The sequence below is a fragment of the Macaca thibetana genome, chromosome 15, assembly GCF_024542745.1.
Source record: "Macaca thibetana thibetana isolate TM-01 chromosome 15, ASM2454274v1, whole genome shotgun sequence".
Lineage (NCBI taxonomy): Eukaryota > Metazoa > Chordata > Mammalia > Primates > Cercopithecidae > Macaca > Macaca thibetana.
This window is the reverse complement of record NC_065592.1, coordinates 103273508-103298022: the sequence shown is the minus strand read 5'-3', so window position 1 is coordinate 103298022 and position 24515 is coordinate 103273508. Positions and strand designations below refer to the sequence as shown.

Genomic DNA, 24515 nt, shown 5'->3' with positions numbered 1-24515 from the left:
TCGGACATCTCTTGTGATACCGCCTCCCTGGAGAACTGCGATTAGGCTTTCTTTCCTGAAGGTTAAACAAATAGCCCTTTGGAAAGACTTGCTCCATTGCTGGTATCAATCTACTGCCTGGTGCTGCCCCTGCCTTTTGTAGTTTTAACTGCTCACCAGCATTCTTTCCTGATAAGAGAGCAAGAACCCCTGGGAAGTTTACGAAGGATTCACAGTGAGGGTTCTTGTGTCCTCTGCTTCACCTTTGACATCAGAGGGCTGAAAACTCTATCCTCGGGCCATGCGAATGCCCCCGTCTTTTGTAAGTGACCCAGGAAAGTACATGAAGCTCAATTGTGCACATGCATTTCTCCTTTTATAATATTCCTGACTCTTAGAGCTTATTAAATATGTACATTCAGCCACGTTGTTCAGCATAAATTCCACTTCCTTTTGCCTTTCCCTTGAAGTGTCTGTTTCCGGCTTCTGGCCAGAGGCCGTGCTTCCCGGCCTGTCAGTATGGCACAAGCCGCAACCCTTTATGAGAAATAAAACTCTCCTTTCCAAATTTATGAACCTCCTCATTCTTCAGTTTACAGTTTTTAAGGATGGGTTTGTATGTTTTATTTATTTTTTTGAGACAGAGTCTTGCTGTGTTGCCCAGGCTGGAGTGCAGTGGTATGATTTTGGCTCACTTCAGCTTCCACCTCCTGGATTCAAGCAATTTTCCTGCCTCAGCCTCCCAAGTATCTGAGATTACAGGCACCCACCACCACTCCTGGCTAATTTTTGTGTTTTTAGTAGAGTTGGGGTTTCGCCGTTTTGGCCAGGCTGGTCTTGAATTCCTGACCTCAAGTGATCCACCTGCCTCAGCCTCCTAAAGTGCTGTGATTCCAGGCGTGAGCCACCATGCACAGCCTGTTTGTATGTTTTAAATGTGGATGATTTTGAGAACCAGTTCACTGAGAATGTAGATTCCACTGGATCCATTGAAGATGGCATATCAGTTTTGTTTAAAAATGTCAGTGTTCATAGTGCACAGAAATCTTTGAAACTACTTAAACTTACGATGAAAAATTTTAAATGTCAGCATAAAAATGTTCAAAGGAGCACATACTTTCAAAATTGTTTTAGCAATAATAGGAACAAAAAGGTTGAACATCACTTGCTTAAAGCATTAGATCTCAAGGGGGACATTAACACTCACAGTGGAGCCTTTTGGAATTTCAGGACATTTTTGGCTGTTGAGGAGCTTTATTGACATGGTTAGTGGGGGCCAAGGATACTAGACATCATGCAGTGCATAACAAAGAATAGTGTGTTTTCCCATAACTTCTCTAAAGTTCATTGGAGTAGTCTACTGCAAATATAAGTATAGAAATTTAATATATACTAATTCTAAAGAATATTTAAAAGAAGGAATTTATTAAACTGAAATTTTAGGAGAGGGCCATTATAGTAGGTGGTGTTTAAAATATATGTTTTCTCAAAATTGTTAAATAATGTATCAATTCCCTGCATTGTCTACTCAGTGTACTATACATTTCCAACTATATATTTAGATGAAAAGAGTTCACAATAGATAATGCGAAAGCAGTACAAGTTTTTACAGATATGTTACAGGAGATACAAAGTTCATTTGAAATGTGTGAGAACCAGATACTAAATTATTAGGAACACTTGAAATACAAGGAACATATGAAATCTTATTGAATCTTACACTTTCTCTTAGAATAATCTCTCAGATAAACCTCATTGGCTATGATACTGCCACTCATAAAGCTTATTATACATTCTCAAATAAAATGGTATTTATGACATTATTGAATATTGTGACATGGTCACCGCCTTTAATACCCCTCTGTACTATTTTCACCTTTTTCTCCAAAACATTTATCCCCTTCCGTGTAGATTTACTTATTTGTTATGTTTATTTTTTACTCTTTTTGCCTCCCTTGCTTGGAGACAGTGTAGGAGGAGAGCATGGGAGGACAGGTCTTCTGAAGAGTTTGGCATAAAAAGGAAAAAAGTGTTAGCTGGAGGGGCTAGGGTGCATGGAATCAGGAAACTTAAAAAAAATTTAACTGAAGTATAATGTGAACATACAGAAAATTGCACAAATTAAAAGCATATAATTCTGTAAATGTCTACAAAATGAAATCCCAGCACACCACAGTCATCCCACATGTCCCTTCCTTATCATTACCCGTCTCCCACCCAAAAGACATTGGCAATTACTATGACTTTTATCACCAAATACTAATATTGCCTATTTTCAAACTTTATGTGATTGGAATTATGCAGGCTGATCTCTTCCACTGAATGTATTTGCAGGATTCAGCCTGTACCATTCATCTAGGAGTAGTACAGTCCTGTTCCTTGTAGAAATATTTCATAATTTGTCTGTTCTACTGTTTGCTTGTTGTTTGAGGTGTTCCTAGGTTTTAGCTGTTACTAATAGTGCTGCCCCTGACTATGCTTGTACATGTCTTTTAGTATACATATCATACATTTTTTTTTGATGAGTGTGTATATTTGGAGTGGAATTGCTTTCCAAAATGATTGTACTGGTTTTACTCCCAGCAGTCTTAAGTCAGAGGTCTCATTGCTTTATACCTTCACCAATACTTTATACAGTATCTTGACTGTTGTTGGCACTTTGCGTTTTCATCTTATTAATTTCCAGAAAAACTGGGACTTTTATTGGAACAACATTTAATCTGTTAATTTGGAGAGAATTTACGTCTTTTAGTATGGACTATTATAACACATGAACATAGTATGTTCTTTTATTTGGGGCTTCTTTATTTCAATAAGATTTTTCAGTTTTTGTGTCAGGGTCTTCTATGCCTCTTGTTGGATTTATTCTTTCACTCCTTGATTTTTGGATGTTTTGTAAGTGGTGTCTTTTTGAAATTTCACATTCAAATTTATTTTGCTAGTATATAGAAATACAGTTGATTTTTGTATATTGAGCTTATATCCAGCAACCTTACTAAATTTACTTGTTTTCATGGTTTGAAAATTCTTCAGGCTATTCTTCATATGCAGTTAAGTCATCTGCTAATAATGACAGTTTTATTATTATACCTTTCAATGCTTGTAAGTTTTAAGTTGGTCTTATCACACTCACTAGGACATCTATTACAGTGTTGGGGAATACCCTTGTCTCTTTCTAGGTCCCTGGGAGGAAGCTTTTAGTAATTGACTATTACAGATTATGTTAGCTATAGGTACTTTACAGTTACTTTTTATTATAAAGATCCCCTTTTCTTCCTAGTTTGCTAAGATAATTTTAATCAGGAATGAGTGTTGATTTTTAGATATTACAAGAAAAGCACAAATGATAAAAGAAAAAATTTATAATTTTGATTAATTTTAATCAAAATTTGTGCTTCAAAAATCAAGAAAGTAAAAGGCAAGCCACAAAAATGAAGAAAACATTTGTAAATCATATATTTTAGAAAGGGCTTGTATCTAAGATATAACTTAGAATTCAATAAGCAGAAAACAAATTACCTGGTTTTAAAAAAATGAACAAGATTTGAATGGACATTTCACTACAGCAGCTGTTTGAGTGGCCAGTAAGCACATGAAAAGTGTTTAACCTCATTAGTCATTAGGGAAATGCAAATTAAAATCCTTATAGATACCACTTCACACTCACTGTAGGTATAATAAAAAAGACAGACAATTGTTGGTGACTAGGAAAACAGAGACCCTCAAGCTTTGCTGATAGGGATGTGAAATGGTGCAGCCAACCTAGGCAAACAGCTTGGCAGGGTTGTTTTTTTTTTTCTTTTCTCCAAGTTAAACAAAAGTTTACAGTATGACCTAGTAATTCTACTTCTTTGTGTTTATCCAAGACAAATGAAAACATTTGTCCACACAGAAACTTGTAAGTGAATGTCCATATCAGCATTAGTCATAGTAGCCAAAAAGTGGGAATGATATGAATATCTGTCATCTGATGAAGGGATAAGCAAAATGTTTATATGTTCGTATAGTGGAAGACTTCATGCTTATAACATGCATGAACCTGAAAAGCATGCTATATGAAAGAAAACAGAGAAAAAAGACCACATATTGCATCAATTTATTTATAGGAAATGTCCAGAAAAGGCCAATGCTTGGGAACATAGATGAGTGGTTACATGGTGCTGGGGTGGGAACAGAAGTGGCTGCATACGGGCATGAGAGATCTTTTTGTGATATGGAAGTGTTCTAAAATCGGATTGAGGTGATGGTTGTAGCACTTTGTAAATGTAGTAAAAATTGTTGAATTCTATACTTAAAGTTGCTGAACTCTATTAACACGTTCCTCAGTGAAGATGTTAAGGAATGAGTATTGAATTTTATCAAATACTTTTTCTGCAACTAATGAAAATGTATATGATTTTCACCATTATTTCATTAATTTGGTGAGTCCCTTTAGTGGGCTCTCTTGTTTGTAGTTCCTTTTTCTCCAAGATCTTGGCTTCAAAGTTCTGGCTGAGCCAGTAGTCTCCACTGCCGGTGTTTGTCTCCCCAGTTCCAGGAGATTACCGAGATTTTGAGCTGCTACTTCGTGCTATGGCTTTTATACTCTCTTTCCCCCACCAGTTTATAACTCAGTGTATGTTTTGGGGGGAAAGCAGAGGCTTACCATAGTGTCCCTCCTCTGGCTTTTCAGCCTCTTACATCCTGGCTGCATTAGTTGCTGAAGCAGCTGTCTTACATATTTCTCCAGCGTTTCATGGAAGAATTGGTCTGATGATAACCTATTCCATCATAGCTAACAGTGGAAGTCTGTGTGAGTTTTTTTTTTTTAAGATGTCAGTATTACAGCATTGCTGTGTGCTAATGGGAATGAACCTCTAAGGAGGGGCAGTATTGACGCCAGCCAAGGAGACAGCTTAAGTGCTGGAGTGAGTGATGTCCCCAAGGAGATTAGAAGGGGTTGAATCCAGTGCACAAGGGGATGGATTGGCCTCCCTCATGATGTTACAGGATTCCTTAGATGCCACTTTGCTAGCCAGAAATCTTTGCTGCCCCTGCCACCTCTGTCCGGGCCTCACTCAGGCCCCTGGGCTTACTCCACCCACTTGGCCTGGCAGGTTGTGCTTGGCTCACACCCACTTGAATCCTATGCCTGCTGCAGCTCCACGCTCAGCTTGAGGCTGGACTGGGCATGCCACAAATGGTTTCCGTGTCAGGCACTGGTGTCTAGACAAGGGGAATGTGGTGTCACCCAAAAACTCAGAGATACCAGCATTCATGGAGCCCCAAGGGGTGTTACAATTCTTGCTCGGGGAGTCCTGAGGTCTGGGCCCCCAGAAATGTTGCAGCTCTTCACTCTCATAGCTTGGCTAGAGGGAGCGTGTTACAGCTCTTTTATCCCCATTGCCCGCAGCTTGGCGAGCCGGCCAGGGGTGTCACAACCCTTTCATTCCTGCTGCCTGCAGCTCAGCGAGTTCCAGGTCCTTGTCCTGCGACCAAGAGGAATGAGGTGCATGGACACCAGAGAGTGAGTAAGGCAGAGAAGAATTTTATTGAGTGACATAAGGAAAGCTCTCAGCTGTGAGAGGGGACCCAAAGTGGGTAGCCACCTGTGAGGCTGGGTCTGGGGTTTTTATGGGTTAGAATGGGTGCGTGTGTGCTGATTCATCCCTGGGTGGGCTTGGAAAAAGCACTGTTTGATTGGTTAAAAGGCATCATCCAGAAGGAACCAATCAAGAGAGTGATGGTAATACGGGGATAGAAGTTTTCTCTCTGTTTGTAGACAAAGTTTTCTCTCTGTTTGGAACCAGCAGCTCGATTTTTAAACTGTCATTGGCTTGAAGGTTGGGTCTCACTGGGGACGCATCCCTGTCTGCCAGGGAATTTGTCTGTCTCCTGTCACTCTCAATGAGTTAGTTCATTCATAGTAACAGGAGGCAGGGTGGAATATATAGGTTCAAGTCCTGGGTAGATAGCTTTGGTGTCAAGTACTGGTAGAATTTCTTTTCTGGCTTTTGGTAGGATTGATAGGAGGTTTTAAGATTGGTGGAGAGGGAAGTTGTGACATGGTCTATATGTGAGTAGGAGAGTGGATGAACTCAGGAAATAGAGTGGAATTGCTGGGCATCAGAATGGCCCACTTGAGATGAGTGGTTATAAATGTAAAATATTTAAATTTACAAAGTAATGGAACTGAGAAATACTGGGCCTCAAAGAAGAGTTTGGCATCGAGTTACATCATTTATTTGTTTTTGGTGGTGCCAACATTTTTCTTTGTGACATATTAATTCTTCAGGGAAAAATTAATGATGAAGACATGTATCAGGCATCCCAAAACATTTAGACTCACATATTTAGCCCCCACGACCCAACCTAAGCAATACAATATTACAAATAAAATTGAAGTCCTTTGTGTACCCATTGCCAATCACACCCCAGCCCCCATAACCACCAATTGAATTTATCATCTGTGTGTTTTATATCCCTGAATAGCATTATTGTTTTTAAAATTTGTGTTTATTATCCTGTGTATCTTTCTGTAATTATACTTTTTCAATAGTATTATTCATTAGATTTATCTGTATTTACTCTTAATTCTTTCATGTTCATGCTGTACAAGTAACATTATAATTATGTCCTTGTTTTATTCTCCTATGGATGGATATTTAGGTTATATCCATTTTTTTTGCTAGGCTTTGTATGCTTCCTTGAATGTTATTGTACGTGTTTTCTTGGGTGTGTGAGAGATTTTCTAGGGTGTACATATCTAAGATCCGATGGATGTGAGGCTATGTGCTTTGTCAGCTGAGGTTCTCCCTCCCCCTGGAAGTGTGTGAGATCAGAATGCCCCTACCCTATCCCTTACTTAAGGTATTATGTATCATCATGATTGATTTATAATAGACTAATAGGGGCAAATAGCTGAGTGTATGCCTTCTATGCTGTAATTTTACTTTGTTGTTTGTCTGTTTGTTTAATTGGGGACCCATCTTTTCTCAGATTGTTAATTTTTCTAAAGATCTTCTTTGTTCTCAGAGTTAATTATCCCTTAAGAATTCCATGTGTTTATTTTTCTCTGTTCCAAAGTTATGATTCTGTGCTAAAGTCATAATTATGAAATTGTCAGTTTGTTCATACTTTAAATCTATGCTTCTTCCATGTGGTTGACTGTCCCCAAGGCAGGCATCCACGAAGTTAGAGGGACTGACCAAAGTGTAATCTGCCCTTTTTACAGGGTTGGCATTTGTGCTAATACACTGCAAAAGCAGTGGTGGATAAACTGACAGGACCTTGCAAAGAAGCAAGATGGTGTCACCAATTTGTTGTTCTTTATGTTAACGTTAATGAGTTCATTTGTATTTTTAAATGAATAAACATTTAAACAATTTCTTAGTTTTGATTTCTAATAGTATAACTATAGATCAGTAGATGCCAGCTATAGTGTCTTCCTTTAAGAGTATGAAGGGGCCTGAGACCGAAAGCTGGAGAAGCAATGCTTTAAGCACATGAGTAGACAAATACTTTATTCTTGCTGAACATGGTCATTGGGAAGGAGAACTTAGGTAATGTCATTCTGTTAAAAGATGAATTAGGCTGATCTTGAAGTTGTATATTAATCTTAAGTAAATTTTCAATTCTTTGCCTTAAAATTTTGTTTACAACTAGATTATATTTGTAAATAAAATACTTTGCAGGTGCTGACCTTAAGGAAAGAGCCAAAATGAGTTCCAGTGAAGTTGGTCCTTTTGTCTCCAAAATAAGAGCAGTGATTAATGATATTGGTAAGCACTATTAAATTCTTCTTTCAGCATGCTGAAGGTGATCTTAAATGTCGAATTTAAACAGTTACACATTATATATAAGCATTGGTTAAATATTTATATAATTAGATAATCATGACCTGTAGCGTTTGTTTTAAAACTGCACCTAATATATTTAATTTGAAAAATTATGTAAAATATTTAATAATTACAGATGTCTTTTATGTATGATAAAATATGAAGGTATTTATTAGACAATAATAATAATTTGCCGTAAGTCTTTGACTTAACAATATCTGTATTTAACTATACTTGCAAACATACGTTTGGGATTCCTTTGTTTTTTAAATATACAGGATCATACTTTTTTTTAGAACTACAGTAACTATCAATTTGTTTTATTATTTTTATTTTCAATTTACTGCTGTATATTAATCTAATCTTATCAAAAATTTTATATTATTTATTCATTAATGAGCATCTTTTTTTTTCCTCTGTTTATGTTATTTATAATAAAGTAGTGAATACCCTTGTACATAAGCATAAATTCTTAAACAGGGAATCACTGTTCCAGTTATCATTTGTTCATTTTATATTTTAGATATTAATAAATTCTACAAAATTATATTCCCATAAGTTAAAGACAGTATATGTTTCCTCATATTCCTGCCAGCATTTAATGTTGCTATTTTTGAAGTTTGCCTAGATTAAAAAAAAAAAAAGGCATCTCAGCATTTTAATTTGTATTGCCCCAGATGCTTATGTGATATTTTATCTTTTCAAATGAGATTTGGCTTTCTTTGGGTTTTTTTTGGTTTTAGTTTAGTTTTTTTTTTTTTAATTTTTGATTTTTTCTGGAGACAGGGTCTCACTTTATCGCCCAGGCTGGAATGCAGTGGTGTGATATAGCTCACTGTAACCTCCAACGCCTGGGCTCAAGAGATCCTCCTGCCTCAGCCTCCTAAGAGTTAAGGACTACAGCTGTGAACCACCAGGCCTGGCTGATTTTTAATTTTGTTGTAGAGATGGGGGTCTCACTGTGATGCCCAGGCTGATCTTGAACTCCCGCCTCAAGTGATCCTCCTCCCTGTCTTCCCACAGTGTTGGGATCACACGCATGAGCTACATTGCTTGGCCTTTTCTTCATTTGTAAATTGCCTTTTCACGTCCTTCATCCTCCTTGGATTATTTAATAACTACTTGTTTATTTAAAAGACATTTTTATATTATTTGTTTTTAAATGTGTTATAGATATTGCCCTCTAATGTGCTTAATTTGATTCCAGTATCTTTAAATTTAAAACTGTTAATATCTAGATGATGCTAGGTTCCCTTTATTATTCTTTTTCCTTGAAGGTTTTCTCTGTTGATTCTCATACATCAGGTTTTCCAAATTAATTTAGAATTATTTTTTAAGGCAAAGGGGAAAAATTTCTGTATTGCAACTGTGATTGGAATTTTATAAATTTTGTTAAGAAAATTTTGACATTTTTATGATAATAAATCTTTCTCTCCATAGTGTGCATGGCTCTTATTTTTTGGGGTCATTCTTTTTTTTAATGTCTTTCAAGGAAGTTTTATACTTTTCTGCACACTGGTCTTGGTCTTATATCTTTTTTCCCCTCAGATATATTCCTAGCTATTTTATAGCATTTATTCCTTTGAATGAGACCCTCCCCTCATTTCTGTTGCAGTCTTGTTATTATAGTCTGTAGGAAAGTTATTAACTTTTTTTTTTGAGCTAGAGTCTCACTCTGTCACCAGGCTGGAGTGCAGTGGCACAATCTCAGCTCACTGCTACCTCCGCATCCCAGGTTCAAGCGATTCTCCTGCCTCAGCCTCTCGAGTAGCTGGGACTACAGGCACGTGCCACCACGCCCAGCTAATTTTTGTATTTTTAGTAGAGATGGGGTTTCACCATGTTGGCCAGGATGGTCTCCAACTCTTGACCTCATGATCCATCTGCCTTAGCCTCCCAAAGTACTGGGATTACAGGCAGGAGCTACCGTGCCCGGCCAAAAGTTAACTTTTATGTGCTTATTTTATATCATGTCAGCTGGATAATTACTTGTGTTAATTGTTCTTCTTTAATCTTCTTGTGTTTTCATTTGTAAAGTACAATATAGATAATTGCCTACAAGTAATGCAATTTTATCTCCTCCCCCAACATTTTAACCTTATGTATTCATATTTTTTCATATTGGTTCAGTCCCTTATAGAGTATTTATTTGTTAAGGTGAGCGTGATCATCCTTATCTTTCTTTGACTTTGGTGGGTGCCTTTAATATTTTGCCAGTAATTATGATATTCAGGCAGTTCTCTTCTGTTTCAACTTGTTAGGAGATTATTTCTGTTTTTAATCAAGAATAAGTGTTAAAGTTTGTCCAATGCTTTTAAAATATGCATCAGGATTATAATTGATGTATGTTAGCATTTGCCTTATTTAGCCTTTATTATTCTGAGTTGTGTTAATAGATTTACTAATGCTGCAGTGGCCACACATTACTAGAATAAGCCCTGCCTGGTCATTGTGGTTAGGGGTGGTGTTGGTTTTTAACACATATTGCTGGATTCAGTAAAGTACTTATGGTATAATCGTAAAGGAGATTGAGCTTTTAATTTTGTTTTGTGTTATTCTTTTTTGGTTTGGCGTGAAGGTTATTTGCCTTCACAGAATGAGGTGAAAAGCTTTCCATGTTTTTCTATGCTATATACAGAACAAATCATGTTACTTGAAAGAATTGTAGAATTTGACCACTTAACACCTTTTTGCATCTTGTGTGGTTTTGTTACTGTTTTCTCACTTTCTTAGCATTAAAATTTTTTAAATACATGTTTAATCTCTATAATGGCTTTTGGCTTAGCTGTCTATTCTGCCACTTCTCGTTCTGTGCTGGTATTGTCTTAGGCCCTGCTTCTTTCCCCAGCTTCAGCCTCATGTTTATGTACCTTCTGACGCAGAGCATGAACTTTGTTTGGAAGTTGGTCAGAGAGCTTGATTTTAGAAACGTTGATGCTACCTGTAAGTTTACATATATGCACGGGGGTGGCTAAGATTGGTTTCACTGTTCGAATTACCTTGATGCTTGTTCCAGAGTGTCTTTCTGTTCTATGGATTCTGAAATTGGGGTTTTTCTGGAACTCTTTCTGTCTTTGCAGTGGCATTTTCTTTTTTGTGATCATAGCTGTAACTTTTCTTTTCTGGGCTAGTTCTTATCTCCATTTTTTCTTGGGAGTTCCTCCATATTTATTCATGATACTTTTTATTGTAACATTACAGTAGACTTACTGTGATGATTCCGAGGTTTTGAAGGACGTGTGGAAACTAAGTGTCTTAATAGTATCTTAATAGAATCCACTCATTTAACATGTTAAAAATCACAGGCAGGCCGACTTTATCTTGAAGGGTCATACAGTAAATATTGTAGGTTTCATGGGGCCATATGGTCTCTGTTGCAGCTATACAACTCTGACTTTATAGTATGAAAGCAACCATAGATGATGTATCAACAAAGGTGTGTGGCTCTGTTCCAATACAGCTTTATTTATGCATACCAAAATTTGAATTTCATTTGATTTTTATGTATTTTGAAACAATTTTTTATTTTGATTTTTTTCCCCCAGGCATTTAAAAATGTAAAAACCATTCTTAGCTCACAGGTTGTACTAAAACAGACAGTGGGTCTGATTTTTCTTTGAATGTCATGTGTCTTCTATCTTCATTTTTCTTGTTGTTTGGAATTAATTCATCTATTTTTATTCAAGAAATCTCACTTCAGTTCTAATTTGAATAACTTGATGCATGCTTGGCTCATACCTTTTTCATTGGGTTTTGCTTTTTGGAGACATAAAGGTTTTAATTTTAAGGTCTTTGCTTTGATAGGGAGTTTAAAATATTGCATCTAGGGGTTTTGTATTCTTGATAAAATTCGGGGACTAAGAAAGGAACATAAAATTTGCAAATGAATAGGGAGGTGGTGGAGGCAGTAGTAAGAAACAACAAAACAAAAATCAAAGATAAGTTCATCCAATCTTAAAAAATGTAAACAGAAAAATAGCATAAACTTACAACATATTGAATAGTAAGATGTTGAAATAAGTCCAGTAGTCACTATTAATGTCGGTTGATTAAACTTGCTGTTTAAAGACATACATGTTCAGATTTGACTAAATAATTGACATCAGCTGAATATTGTTAATAATAGCCACATTTGGGGTACCTCTTTTTGTACCTGAAGATTACTAGCCAAAAGAAAGATATATCAGTATTGATTCTGGTCAAAATACATTTCAAAATAAAAAGCATTACTAGAGAGAGAGTTGCTGCATGTGATAAAAGGTTCAGTTTTTCAAGAAACATACCCTTAAACTTGTATGCACCTAAAAACAAAAGTCTCAAGATACGCAAATAAAATTATATGGATAAATTGGTAATTTATCATCATTGTCAAAATTATTGACCCATCTCCCTCAATTTACCATGAGGTCAAAAAGATAAAAGTTAATGAAAATTTTTCAGTGATTTGAGCAACATAATTATCAAGTTTGATTTAATAGACTCTTATGTATTCTTGTGAACACAAAAAATGTTTAAAAATATGGGTCACGTGCAGGACCTTAAAGTCTCTGTTAAATTTCAGAAAATTGGTGTATAGAGACCATATTTTCTGTCTACGATGGAATTAAGTTATGTTAAAAGAAAAACTTCAGCCAAATTAAATTTAAAGGAGTTTAATAGACCAGTGAACAATTTATGCATCGGGCAGCCCCCAGAATCACAGTACATTCAGAGAGACTCCAGGGATGCCTTGTGGTTAGAACAGATTTATAGACAAAAAAGAAGGACGTGACATACAGAAATCAGAAGTGAGGTACAGAAACAGCTGGATTGGTTACAGCTCAGCATTTGCCTTATTTGAACACAGTTTGAACACTGGGCAGTGTATGAGTGGTTGAAGTATGGCTGCTGGGACTGGCCAAGCCTCAGCTACTGTTACAGGGCATACTCCTAAGTTAGGTTTTCTTTCTTTTCTACCTATTAAGTTAGGTTGCAGTTCATCCACAAGTATAGAAGTACAGAGCCCTTCTAAGGCCACATTTCGTTTGCTTTAACAGTCAGAAACATATCCATACCTACAGATTTTAAAACCATATATTTGTAAAGTGAGAATGCTGAACAGCTCATGGGTCAAAGAAGAAACTATAATGGAAAAGAATACGAAAACTGAATGATTATAAAATTACAATATGTCCAAATAGATTTGCTTAAAGTGGTGCTGTTTAGCTGTGATGTATCCATGTCGTGCAGCACAAGTATGTTAGCATCAGTGAATCTGTAGGGGTCTGTAGCTATCTCAGTTCTTGCCTCCTCAGAAGAAAGAACTCCACCTGGGGGCATAAGGCTGGAGGAGAGACTGGGGCAAGTTTTAGAGCAGGAGTGGAAGTTTGTTAAAGAGCTCCAGAGCGTGAACGAGAGGAACTTGCACAAGGGTCAAGTAGGCAACTTAAGAGATCAGGCGCGCCATTTGACCTTTTGAATTGGGGTTTTATATGTTGGCATTCTTCCGGGGTCGTCTGTTGCTTCTCCTGTGATTCGTCCTTTGGGGTGGGCTGTCAGTATGCGCAGTGGCCTGCCAGCCCTTGGGAGGGGCTGCATGTGCAGTGTGTTTACTAAGTTGTAGGCCTGCCTGCTTGAGGCGCTTTGCCGCTTTGCGGTCCCGTGTTCCTACAGGGAGGTCATCCGCCATTTTGCCTTTCAGTGCGCATGCTCAAGTGCACTTGCCCAGCTCCTGAGATCTTATCGGGAAGCTCCTGATCACCAGTTTCAGGTATTTCTATCTGGAAATACCTGCTATTTCCAGGAGACTGCCTTTCTCTGGTGCTGGCTGTGACCAATTATTATTTTAGAGAGACAGTTAACAGCCGCCTGACAATCTTATGGTCACCCGACATTCCTGGTGTGTATGTTTTGCGGGGAGCCCTCTCCAGCTCTGCTCGTGTTCCATTAGCTACCTACTGTAACAGTACTTGAGGGGAGTGTACAACATTAAATCCGTAAGTTAGCAAGGAGATGTCACTGAAGATAAATAGCTAAGCATTACCTTAAAAAGATTTTTAAAAGTTTTAAGTTCAAAGAATGTTGAACTAAAGCAACAATACAAGGATCAGAAAAGAGTAAAATGGAAGACAGAGATGCAGTGCAGAGGATCAACACAAGGCCGTGCTCTTTACAGTGGAGTAAAAGCACCTTTAACAATACGTATTACAAATGAAAAAAAGATGTGTTTATAGATACAGGAGAGGTTATAAAGATAAGAAAATACTGGGAAAAAACTTTATGCCAATAAATATGAAACTTCTGACTCAAGAAGAAATCGTGGGCTGGAATAGTCATGTAACCAAAAGAGGGTCCAGCTTCTCGCCACTTGTAGAAAGAAGCCGAAATAACGAGTGAGGTATGATAAAGAGTGTGAATTTTATTAATTTTTGCCAGCAAGGGGGAAAGTGGTCAGAATCCTTTCCAAAAACTGCCACTTTCCAATTTCTGGAGAGTCAGGGGTTTGAGAAGAGGGGTTTGGAATGCAGGAGAGGCAAGGGGCCTGGGAGGTGCCCAATGGCATGACTTCCTCCTGTGGCTTATCCTGAATTGTTCCATCTGGTGAAGGGGCCAGCACCATCTTGGGCCCAACCAGGCCGAATCAGTCGCGGTCAATCTTGCCGTCAGTCTCTAGCCGGGAGTAACTCTGGCCTTGAAGTAATCTCCTGCTAGGGAGAGAATTCTGGAGGTGCCTGGTTTGCATCATGATTTGGCCCCTGAAGCTTCTAAGGAAACACATGACCAGATAAGTGAGCATGGTGTAAGCTTAACAAACATCCAGGTAAATACATGTGCTTCAGGCATGAAAGCCTAAGGTGGGAAAAGGAGGGGAGTGGAGTTTTAAAGCACATTCCGAGGCTGTATTTAAAGACAAAAGAAAACACATCTGTAGTTTGTCTCAAAGCTACGTCTTGAGACTGGGGTGAAAAGAGTAAAGGAAAAAACATTTTTAAATGCAGTTTGAAGCTAAGCTGCTTGGTTACAGTCATATAATCACTGAAGTGATCAAACCAGTTCTTACAGTAAACTTTTTCACAGAGAAAGCACCAGACCCAGTTTTTTGATGACAGAGATTTACTTTTAAGATGTTTTACCCAATACATAAGGAACAGATTCTTACAATCTTATACAGACAGTTCCACAGGATAGTAAAGTGAGAGTTTACTCCTAACTCATTATTTCAGACTAGTGTAATCTTTAAACCTAAATCTGAGAGAAACAATGGAAGAAAGGAATAGGAGGAGGCAACCTCACTTGTGAGCATACATGAAATCCAGCAGGTTGTAACAAAAGACCAAATTGGGCTTTCCCGGGAAGGCAATGGTGGTTTCCACTGGAAAATATTAAATTTTAACTCATGTTAGCCAATGAAAATAAAATCGTATGTGTATCTCAGTAGATTGAGGAAAAAGCATTTGAGAAATATCAATATGTATTCATGGAAAATGTTCTCAGCAAACTAGGAATAGAAGGAAACTTCCCTAGCCTGATGAAAGGTATCTCTTTCTTAATAATAAAATATTAGAAGTCATCTCCTAAAATCAGGAACAAGACAGGAGGACCCACTGTCACCACCTCTGTTCTATATTATTCTGTAAATCCTGGTTTGTGTAGTAGGCAGGAAACAACAATACATAAGGACCAAAAAAGAAATAGCAGAGTTCCTGTGGTATGGCTGTCTCCATCAAAAAGCTGAAAGAAACCATAAATTATTGGAAATAAGAGTGTCACAAGATGGCTGGAAATGAGATCCATATTCAAAATAATCAGTTACCTTTCTTTATACCAACAACAGACGGAAGATGTCAAATAAGGATACCCTGGCAAGCAGGAACACAAATGAGTCTTAGGAATACATGTAGCATATATGGAGAAATTATAAAACTTTATTGTAAGATGTTTAAAAAAATAAATGGGGACAAATTATCCTCTTGAATAGGAAGATTTAGTATTAAAAGATGATTCTCACAAATGGTGTGATTCAGTGTAATCACACCTCGACTCTCAGTATTGATTTTGTGAGGGACTTGATGAGCAAAAGGAGACCCCCAGATAGCCAAACACTCATAAATAAGAAGAAAATGAAGCACCTTGCCATTTCCGCACTCAAGATTTATTATCATGACATAGAAATGAAGGCGGTGTGTTACTGGCTTTGGGATAGATAAGTATACCATTGGGTTGAAATATAGAACCCCCAAACAGACCACCCAAGTGGGGAAGCTGATACGTGACAGAGGCAGCATTGCAGACCGCTGGGGAATGGCAAAGACTTAATATGTTTAGAAGTGGAAACTAAAACTTTAATGATCTTAACGGAGAGAAAAGTTTCTTAAAACACAAAATATGACACATAAAAGGAAACGGTGATCAATTTTACCAAATTAAACTTAAGAACATCAATTCATGAAAAGATACTGTAAATAAAGTAGAAAGAAAAGACACAGACTGGGAGAAAATACTTGAAACACACAGTTGCCAAAGGATTCATGTGTGCATTGGTAAGTGCATACAGGAATCAGTACATGCATACGTATACACAGCCTTGAAGTCAGCGAGAGGACACGACAGAAAAGCGTTTCACACAGAGGTACAGGAGTGAGGGTAGACATAGGAAAAGATGGTCCGCCACAGTAGTAGTCACAGACGTGCAACTAAGACCACAGTGGGATGCCGTTTTACATCCACCAGATGAGCCAAAAATTCTTAAGCCAGGTCTTACTAAGAGTTAGTGAGTTAAGTGGATTACCAGGCAGGAAGATTTATACTTCTAAAGGGAGCTGAACTGGTGTAACTGCTTAGGAAAAGTATTTGATATTGTCTTTCAAATTTGAATATCCACATTCCTTAAGACTCGGTAGTTCACTTTTTAAGGGGTATTTACATAGAGGGATAACTTAAGGACTGTTTTTATTGGACCTGTAGTAAGAAATACATCTACACTCTGGCCCAGTAAACATAGGGGTGGGAGAGTATCAAAGGTTATGGTTCCTCTGTCTGTGCGCTCCAGTTTGATACTACCCTGTGTCATTAAAAAAAATTCCTCATCTTGACTAGCTCATGAATGGGTTGCTACTTGGATTTGAAACTACATTATTCTGCAGACATTTTGCACATGTGTCCTAGGGACACTTACATTGTTAATAGCGAAAAGCTGAAAAACAACCAAATTTCTATGACAGGAGAATGGAAAAATGTTTGTTATATTTATACAATTGGATAGTAGAGAGCAGTGTACAAAAATGAAAATATGCACATGTACCAATATGGATAAATCTTTGAAACATAATGTTGATTTAAAAGTACGACTTATTTTTTATAAAATTAACAGCATTCAAAGCTAAACAGTTTGTGTTTGGGGATGTGTAAGTGTGTAATGAAATCACATATACACATCCTTTACAAGGATGGTTATCTTTGGTTTGGAATTCAGGTGGAAGGATAGTTGAAGAGCTCAGTGGCAGACAGGTGTTAGTTCTGACCTAGATCTAGCGTTGAGTGGTGATTGTGTTGGAGTTTATTATGATTATGCTTTATTACATGTATATGAATATATTCTTTATATGTGCCAGATAAGACCAGTTTTTAAAAGATTCATCTATCTTGAAACCTGCAGACATTTCTTATTTATTGAATGTTTTTTTTCTTTCTCACTGTCAGCTGAAGAATGACAAGGTTCATAACTTTCGAAAGGAGAGCTTTATGTCTCATAAAGGGTTCCAGCCTGCAAGGTGGCCATTGCCACATGCTGGGAAGCGCAGCCTCTGGTCAGAACCCAGAAACTGGCACTTTGAAGGTGGGCTAAAGGGAACAGGAACGTACGCTGAGCAGGGTGGCCAGGTATACATAGTCAGTAAGCTGCAGGAGGAGTCATGAATATTTATGAAAGGAGAAACAGGCACATGCACGTTTGAGCTTCAGGCCTTTCCGTGGGACCCATGTTTAACAAATAGCAGCCAGAGCATGATCTGAGGATGGAGTCTTGGTCCCTCTGACGTCAAAAGATGAAACAGAGGGCCAGGCGCCGTGGCTCATGCCTGTAATCCTAGCACTTGGGGAGGCCAAGGCGGGCAGATCACCTGAGGTCAGGAGTTCGAGACCAGCCTGGCCAACGTAGTGAAACCCTGTCTCTGCTAAAAAAATACAAAAATTAGCTGGACGTGGTGGCACATGCCTGTAATCCTAGCCTGTAGTGCCAGCCACTAGGGAGGCTGAGGCACGAGAATTGCTTGAACCTGGGAGGCGGAAGTTGCAGTGAGCCGAGATCATGCCATTGCACTCCAGTCTGGGTGACAGAGCGAGACTCTGTCTCAAAAAAGAAGCAGCAGAGGACAGGAAAACCCTCATTGTGCCTCCTCTGTAGATGGGCCAGAACCACCCTGTGGTTGGTAGTCTCTTACCAGGAAGAAATGCTGGTTGGTTGTTTTGACCGAACCACAGAAGGGCGGGGCAGCGTTCAGGCTGTTGGTTGAAATCAGCAGTGGCATCTTGCAAGGGCTGGTTTCTCTCTAGCCTGTTAAAAAGAATAGCCATTAGGCGGCTATTGAGGGAGATGGTCTGACCTCCCATCACATCATAGCTAGGAATTCAGCCTCTGAGGTGTCTCTGTGCTCCCCTTGGCCAAAGGAAGGTCAGTTCAGTTGGTTAAGGGGCTTAGAAGTTTTTTAAATTTCTCATTATTTTCAAGGAAAGCCAAGATTTTACATTTCTAGAAAAATAGCTTTTGGGCTCTTGGTTTTAAGGTGTTTTTGGTTTTTTTTCTTTGAGAAAGGGTCTCCCTGTGTTGTGCAGGCTGGAGTGCAGTGGCTCGATCTCGGCTCACTGTAGCCTCGACCTCCGGGGCTCGAGTGATCCTCCCACCTCAGCCTTCCGAGTAGCAGGGATGGGCTCCACCACGCCCAGCTAAGTTTTGTGATTTTTGTTTCATGTTTCCCAGACTGGTTTTGAACTCCTGGACTCAAGTGATCCTCCTGCCTTGGCCTCCCGAAGTGCTGTGATTACAGGCATGAGCCACTGTTCGTGGCCCCCTAATTTTAAGGTTTTTGACCTTAAAACTTCTCTTAAAACTTTTTCTCTTTTATGGGAGAGAAAAATCCTTTTGCATGTCTAACAAAATGCATTTATGGCCAGGCACAGTGGCTCATGCCTGTAATCCCAGCGCTTTGGGAGCCTGAGGCGGGTGGATCACATGAGGTCAGGAGTTTGAGACCAGCCTGGTGAACATGGTGAACCCCCCATCTCTGCTCGAAATAAAAAAATTAGCCAAGCAAGGTGATGTGTGCCTGTAATCCCAGCTACCCGCGAGGCTGAGGCACGAGCATCGCTTGAACTTGGGAGGCAGAGGTTGCAGTGAGCCAAGATCGTGCTATTGCACTCCAGCCTGGGTGACAAGAGTGAGACTCGGTCTCGGAGGGGAGAAAAGGGTTTTCAGATACTGCACAGAGGCCTCCATCTTTCTTTCTGGCCCTCTTTTCACTAGTTCTTCTCATAAAGTTTGTTCATTTTCTGAGAGAAGAGCTTCTAGGCTTATTTTTTCCTTGGGAGGAAGTGACGTGGCCAGTGGATGTTCATGGATACTGATGGTGGAGGATCCTGCATTGTACTGTTAAAATGATGGGAGGCCATTGTTTCAGACTGAGCTCCTGCTCAAAACCCCAGCAGACCAGATTAAATCGACATAGTCACTCCTGCAAAATGCCACATAATCAAACTGAAACTTTATTAAGGAAGCAGACGGATTCCAAAACAGACCAGTTTTTCCTGAAAACAGGAGATTCCAGTCTACCTGAGTCAGCTTAGTAAGAAAGTCTGCTCTGCTTTAACCCTTGCCAAAGAAACAACCGCCTCCCCCCGCAAAGTCTGATGTAACCTGTTAACCAGTTAGGTTTTTTTTCCCTCTTGTCCTGTTTTCTTGTTTCTACGTTACAAAACCCGCTGTTCTGCCATTGCCTTATGGGAGCTTTTATTCTGTTTTGTAGAATGGAGGCTGCCCTGACTCATGAATCATAAATAAAAGGCAATTGGATCTATAACTTGATTTGTTAGATTTTTGTCTCTGACAGTACTTACGGGGCTGCTTCATATACAGACCGTCCAGGAATTCAATGCCTTGGCAGTGGTGTGCCGGGGCCTGCTCACACGAACTCCAGGTGATTGTGAAATTTTCAGGAATGTTTGTTTGTTTGTTTTAAAAAAAAAGATAGGGTCCCACTCTTTGCTCAGGCTGGAGTGCAGTGGCACGATCTTGGCTCACTACAGCCTCCACCTCCTGCGTTCAAGTGATTCTTCCACCACAGCCTTTTGAGTAGTTGAAACTACAGGCGTGAGCCACCACGCCCGGCTATTTTGTATTTTTTGGTAGAGACAGGGTTTCACCATGTTGGTCAGGCTGGTCTTGAACTCCTGGCCTCAAGTGATCCCCCCACCTTGGCCTCCTAAAGTGCTGGGATTACAGGCATGAGCCATGACTCCCAGCCTAATTTTCAGAAATTTTGTGAGCTGGCTGTTGAACCATAAGGATCTTTAAATTGTGGCAGTATTAGCACTGATACAAATCAGGGTTCACCCCTGTCTGTTGGGTACCACTTTTCCCTCTTTCCTCCTGTTATATTTACATTTTCTACAACTGGAGAATTGCTGGGATCTGAAAGGCAAATGTGTTTTCTCTTTGGCCACCGTGATTTCCTATACTCTGTGTGTTTTTAATGAAAGAGAGTTTATAAGCAACTTAAAGACACGGCTTATTTGAAAGTTCTTCTATTTTATTAAAATAGAGATCAGAAAGCAGTTCTGTATTTCATTCAGAGTCACCAAATTTACTTTATTGTTCCTAGTATCTTAAAAAGTCTGTTCTTAAACGGTAACTCGAATCCTAGAATAAAATTTAGTTCTTTTGTTCTTTTATAAAAAAAAAAAAAGTCATATGACTATTTTTGAGATGTTTCATTCAAAGGAAATGGTGAATTTTTAGATTTCTAAAATGTTAATCATTGTTACAAGTCCCCTTCCCTCTTCAAGTTTAGGTTGCCTGGGTTAGAAGCAGTAAACTGATTATTTTGAAATATTAGGCATCAGCAAGGCTACACAGCAATGAAATTATCAGGATCTATTAACAGCTGTTGTTTCTCACCATTCCTTCTAGGGCTTCCAGGTGTGCACCTTCCTTCCAGTAGTTTGTGGTGGCAGTGTTGACATCACTACTGGGACCCACGTTGTGCACGTTAGCAGTATAGAATATGGGGAGTGGACATGTTAATTACCTCACTGAGGGCCACTCTTGCCTTTAGTAACATTTAAATTAGATGATATTTCATGATGAGATAGAAAACAGTTTTAGAATTCTCTAAGTGGAAACTCTGAAGGGATAGACCTAGTTCTCTCAAGTTGAGACATCAAAGAATTGTTACCTAATGATAAAGAAATATTTAAAATAGGTTTTCATTAGATTTTAGATTACAGAATTTAGTGTGAGGCAATGATGTTTTTGTAAATGATCTTCCACAGTAATCCTTTAAAATGCCAGCATCCATACCTTCTTTTTGTTTCTCTGATGAAATAAAATTGCAAAAGCTTTAATTTAGCTGTGTAAGTACAAAGCTGAATTGAAATACATGTAATTATGTTAAAAGGGGCAGCTGACAAAATTCATCTATTTAACAATTTTTTTCTTAACATTTTGTTATAAGGTTTTATAGAAAGAAATAATTTTGGAAATTTTTAGTGTCTGGTTATCTGTTCTTCATGTGATTGATAATCTACCGTCCATGTGCATTTTTCTATGAAAAAAAGTTCTCTCTGTGAAATACAAAGAATATCTTTGTATAACTGAATGAAATAATTCTGTATGAAAAATCCAATGTAAGTTTTAGGGTATAAACCTCTTTTCAAGCAGTGCTTCTCTTTTTTTTTTTTTTTTTTTTGTTAGCGTGCCTTTCAGTTTGAGAATTGGGATACATTCGAATTTTATTATTGAAAGGCTCAAAGTAACACAAAACAAGTCGCTAATAATTAACAGACCCGCTACAGTGTAATAGATGCACATACATATCAAACTTCTTGACCTCTCTTCTGCAGAGGTTTAATATTGGAATCAAACTCTTCCTGTCCTAGCCTAGCTCTCTTTGTATAAATGAGTGTTCTTTAATGTTTTGGTAACCACATGACCTATCTTTCTGTCATCTTTCTCTTAAGCTTGAAGTTCCATTATATTTCAGAATGTAATGATACTCTGAGGATGTCACAAGATCTGGTCAGTTTAACATTTTCTCGAAGATATTGCCACAGGATGATGTTTATTTTGTTGTAGACAGTTTAAATTTTATACATTATTAAAAATGTGATGAACTCTTGAATTATTTTGGTGTAAGTTTATTGATCTTGATCTCTTGATGTGGAATCAGAAAATGTGGATTCTCTCTACCATCTGGTACTTTCCTATCTCCCCATTGCAAGAACCATGAGTTGGTTTTTTTCTTCACTTATATCTAGTGTCTAGTAATGAGCACATGGTAGGTACCCGATTGAAAGGGCAAATTGGCTTATATCTTATTGGTATAAACATGTTAGCCATACTGTAATTATTTCATCTTATCTTCAGGCTGAACCTTCTCCTGCAGTCCTTTCTGTCTGCCGCTACCTGAAATTCCAAGAATCCTGCTGAACTTGCCTGAGTTTGATCCTCTGTCTTTTCTCCCCAAGCTCCTGCTGCTCTTAGGACATCACTGAGAATGATGGAATGAGCATGAGTGGAGCAGTTGGACTGTCTGTTGTGATGGTAAATTAGGACAGCCGACTGATCCTTTGCTAGATTGGGATGGGAGGTCTTGCTAAGGAGTTCAAGTCTGATGTGTGAAGATAGTGATGCTTAGTGGACATCCACGTGCAGATGAATTTGGAGTTGAGGCGGGTTGACCCAGGTGAACTTCGGAGTCATCCGAATGTTAATGCTGTGTCAAGCCATGACCACTGGATGAGACACCTAGGGGGTTACTGTAGAGAGAAAAAAAGTCTGAGAGCTGTGAGGCATTGTGATGTTTAGAGGCTGGAGTGAAAGAGGTAGATCGAGAAAGGTCAGCGAGGGTAGGAAGGTAGGAAGAAAATATTCTTACTTGTTCATGTTTATTTTATGTTAGATCCAGAGGATACATGTGCAGGTTTGTTAGATGCATATATCGTGTAATGGTGAGGTTTGGGCTCCTAGTGAACCCATCACCCAAATGGCGAACATTGTATGCAATCAGTAATTTTTCATCTCTCACCCCCTTCACCACTGTCCTCCCCTGTGGAGTCCCCAGTGTCTGTTATTTCCATCTTTATGTTCATATATACCCATTGTTTTGCTCCCACTTATAAGTGAGAACATGGCAGTATTTGATTTTCTATTTCTGAGTTATTTCACTAAGGATAATGACCTCCAGCTCCATGGGGCAGCAAAGGACATGATTTCATTCTTTTATTATGGCTGCACAGTATTCCATGGTGTACATATACCACATTAGGAAGAAAACAGTATTCCAAAAGCCAAGTGAATAAAATGTTTCAAGAAGGAGGGTGTGATTAAGTGCTGCTGACAGGCCAAGTAAGATGAACAGTAGGAACTGACTGCTGGGTCTTTGAGACAGTTCGGGTACTTGGCACCACCCAAATCTCGTGTTGAATTGTAATCCCCAGTGTTGGAGGTGGGGCCTGGTGCTGGAGTCATGGGAGTGGATCCCTCATGGGTTGGTGCTCCTGACCTCAGGTGATCCACCCACCCTCGCCTCCCAGAGTGCTGGGATTACAGGCATGAGCCACCACGCCTGGCCAGCAATTCTTAACATAATACATTTAAGATAAAAGTTAAAATTTAAGATAAAAATTTTTACAGAGGAGGCTTTGAGGGGAAGTGGGGCAGTTTGCTCTAGATCACCTGGGAGGCCAGCTGTGAAGTATTAATTTTTCTCCATTTCCTTTTCCGAAGGAAAGTTTTTTGTGAAGACTAATTTTCCATTTCACCCAAACCTGAAGCTCATTGTGGAGAAAGGATGTCAGTTATATTTTTAAAACTTTTTTAGCTTGTAGACAATTGTGCATGTACACAAATACAAATTTACCGGAGCAGAGACAGCCTAAGGAGGGGTTGCGGGGATTGCAGTCACCGCCAGTGACCGAAGGCTGCTGTCTCATTGAGAATCCCACAGGCAGGGTACAGAATAGCATGGTTCTCAAATGTCTTGGTCTCAGGATCCACTTATATACTCTTAAAAATTACTGAGGACCCCAAAAACTTTTTATCTAGGTGCATTAAATCTATTGGGACTGATTATATTAGATATTAAAATTTTGAAAGATGTGTTTAAAAGTATCAAGGGCGTAGTGGGTCACGCCTGTAATCCCAGCACTTTGGGAGGCCCAGGCTGGTGGATCACCTGAGGTCAGGAGTTTGAGAGCAGCCTGGCCAACAGGGTGAAACCCAGTTGCTGCTAAAAGTACAAAAAATTAGCCAGGCATGGTGGCGTGCACCTGTAATGCCAGCTATTTGAAAGGCTGAGGCAGGAGAATCACTTGAACCTGGGAGGCAGTGAGCCGAGATTGTGGCATTGTACTTCAGCCTGGGTGACAATAGCAAAACTCCATCTCAAAAAAAAAAAAAAAAAAAGAATTGCTTAATAAAGAACATTTTCAAAGTTTGCAGAATTTTTTTGTCAGTCCACCAAGTTGACC

The 24515-nt window shown here is 38.8% G+C and overlaps 1 protein-coding gene across 5 annotated transcripts in view; it reads left to right on the top strand.

Annotated features, from left to right (window-relative positions):
* AUH (AU RNA binding methylglutaconyl-CoA hydratase) overlaps nt 1-24515 on the top strand; it is a 145518-nt gene that overhangs the window by 33701 nt on the left and 87302 nt on the right. For 4 of the 5 annotated variants that reach the window (XM_050761281.1, XM_050761280.1, XM_050761278.1 and 1 more), the window contains one exon: nt 7653-7739. The exons of the other annotated variant lie outside the window; for it this stretch is intronic. In XM_050761281.1, coding sequence (XP_050617238.1) covers nt 7653-7739 — 87 coding nt within the window. The remainder of the gene's footprint in view (nt 1-7652; nt 7740-24515) is intronic. 5 annotated transcript variants of the gene reach the window in all.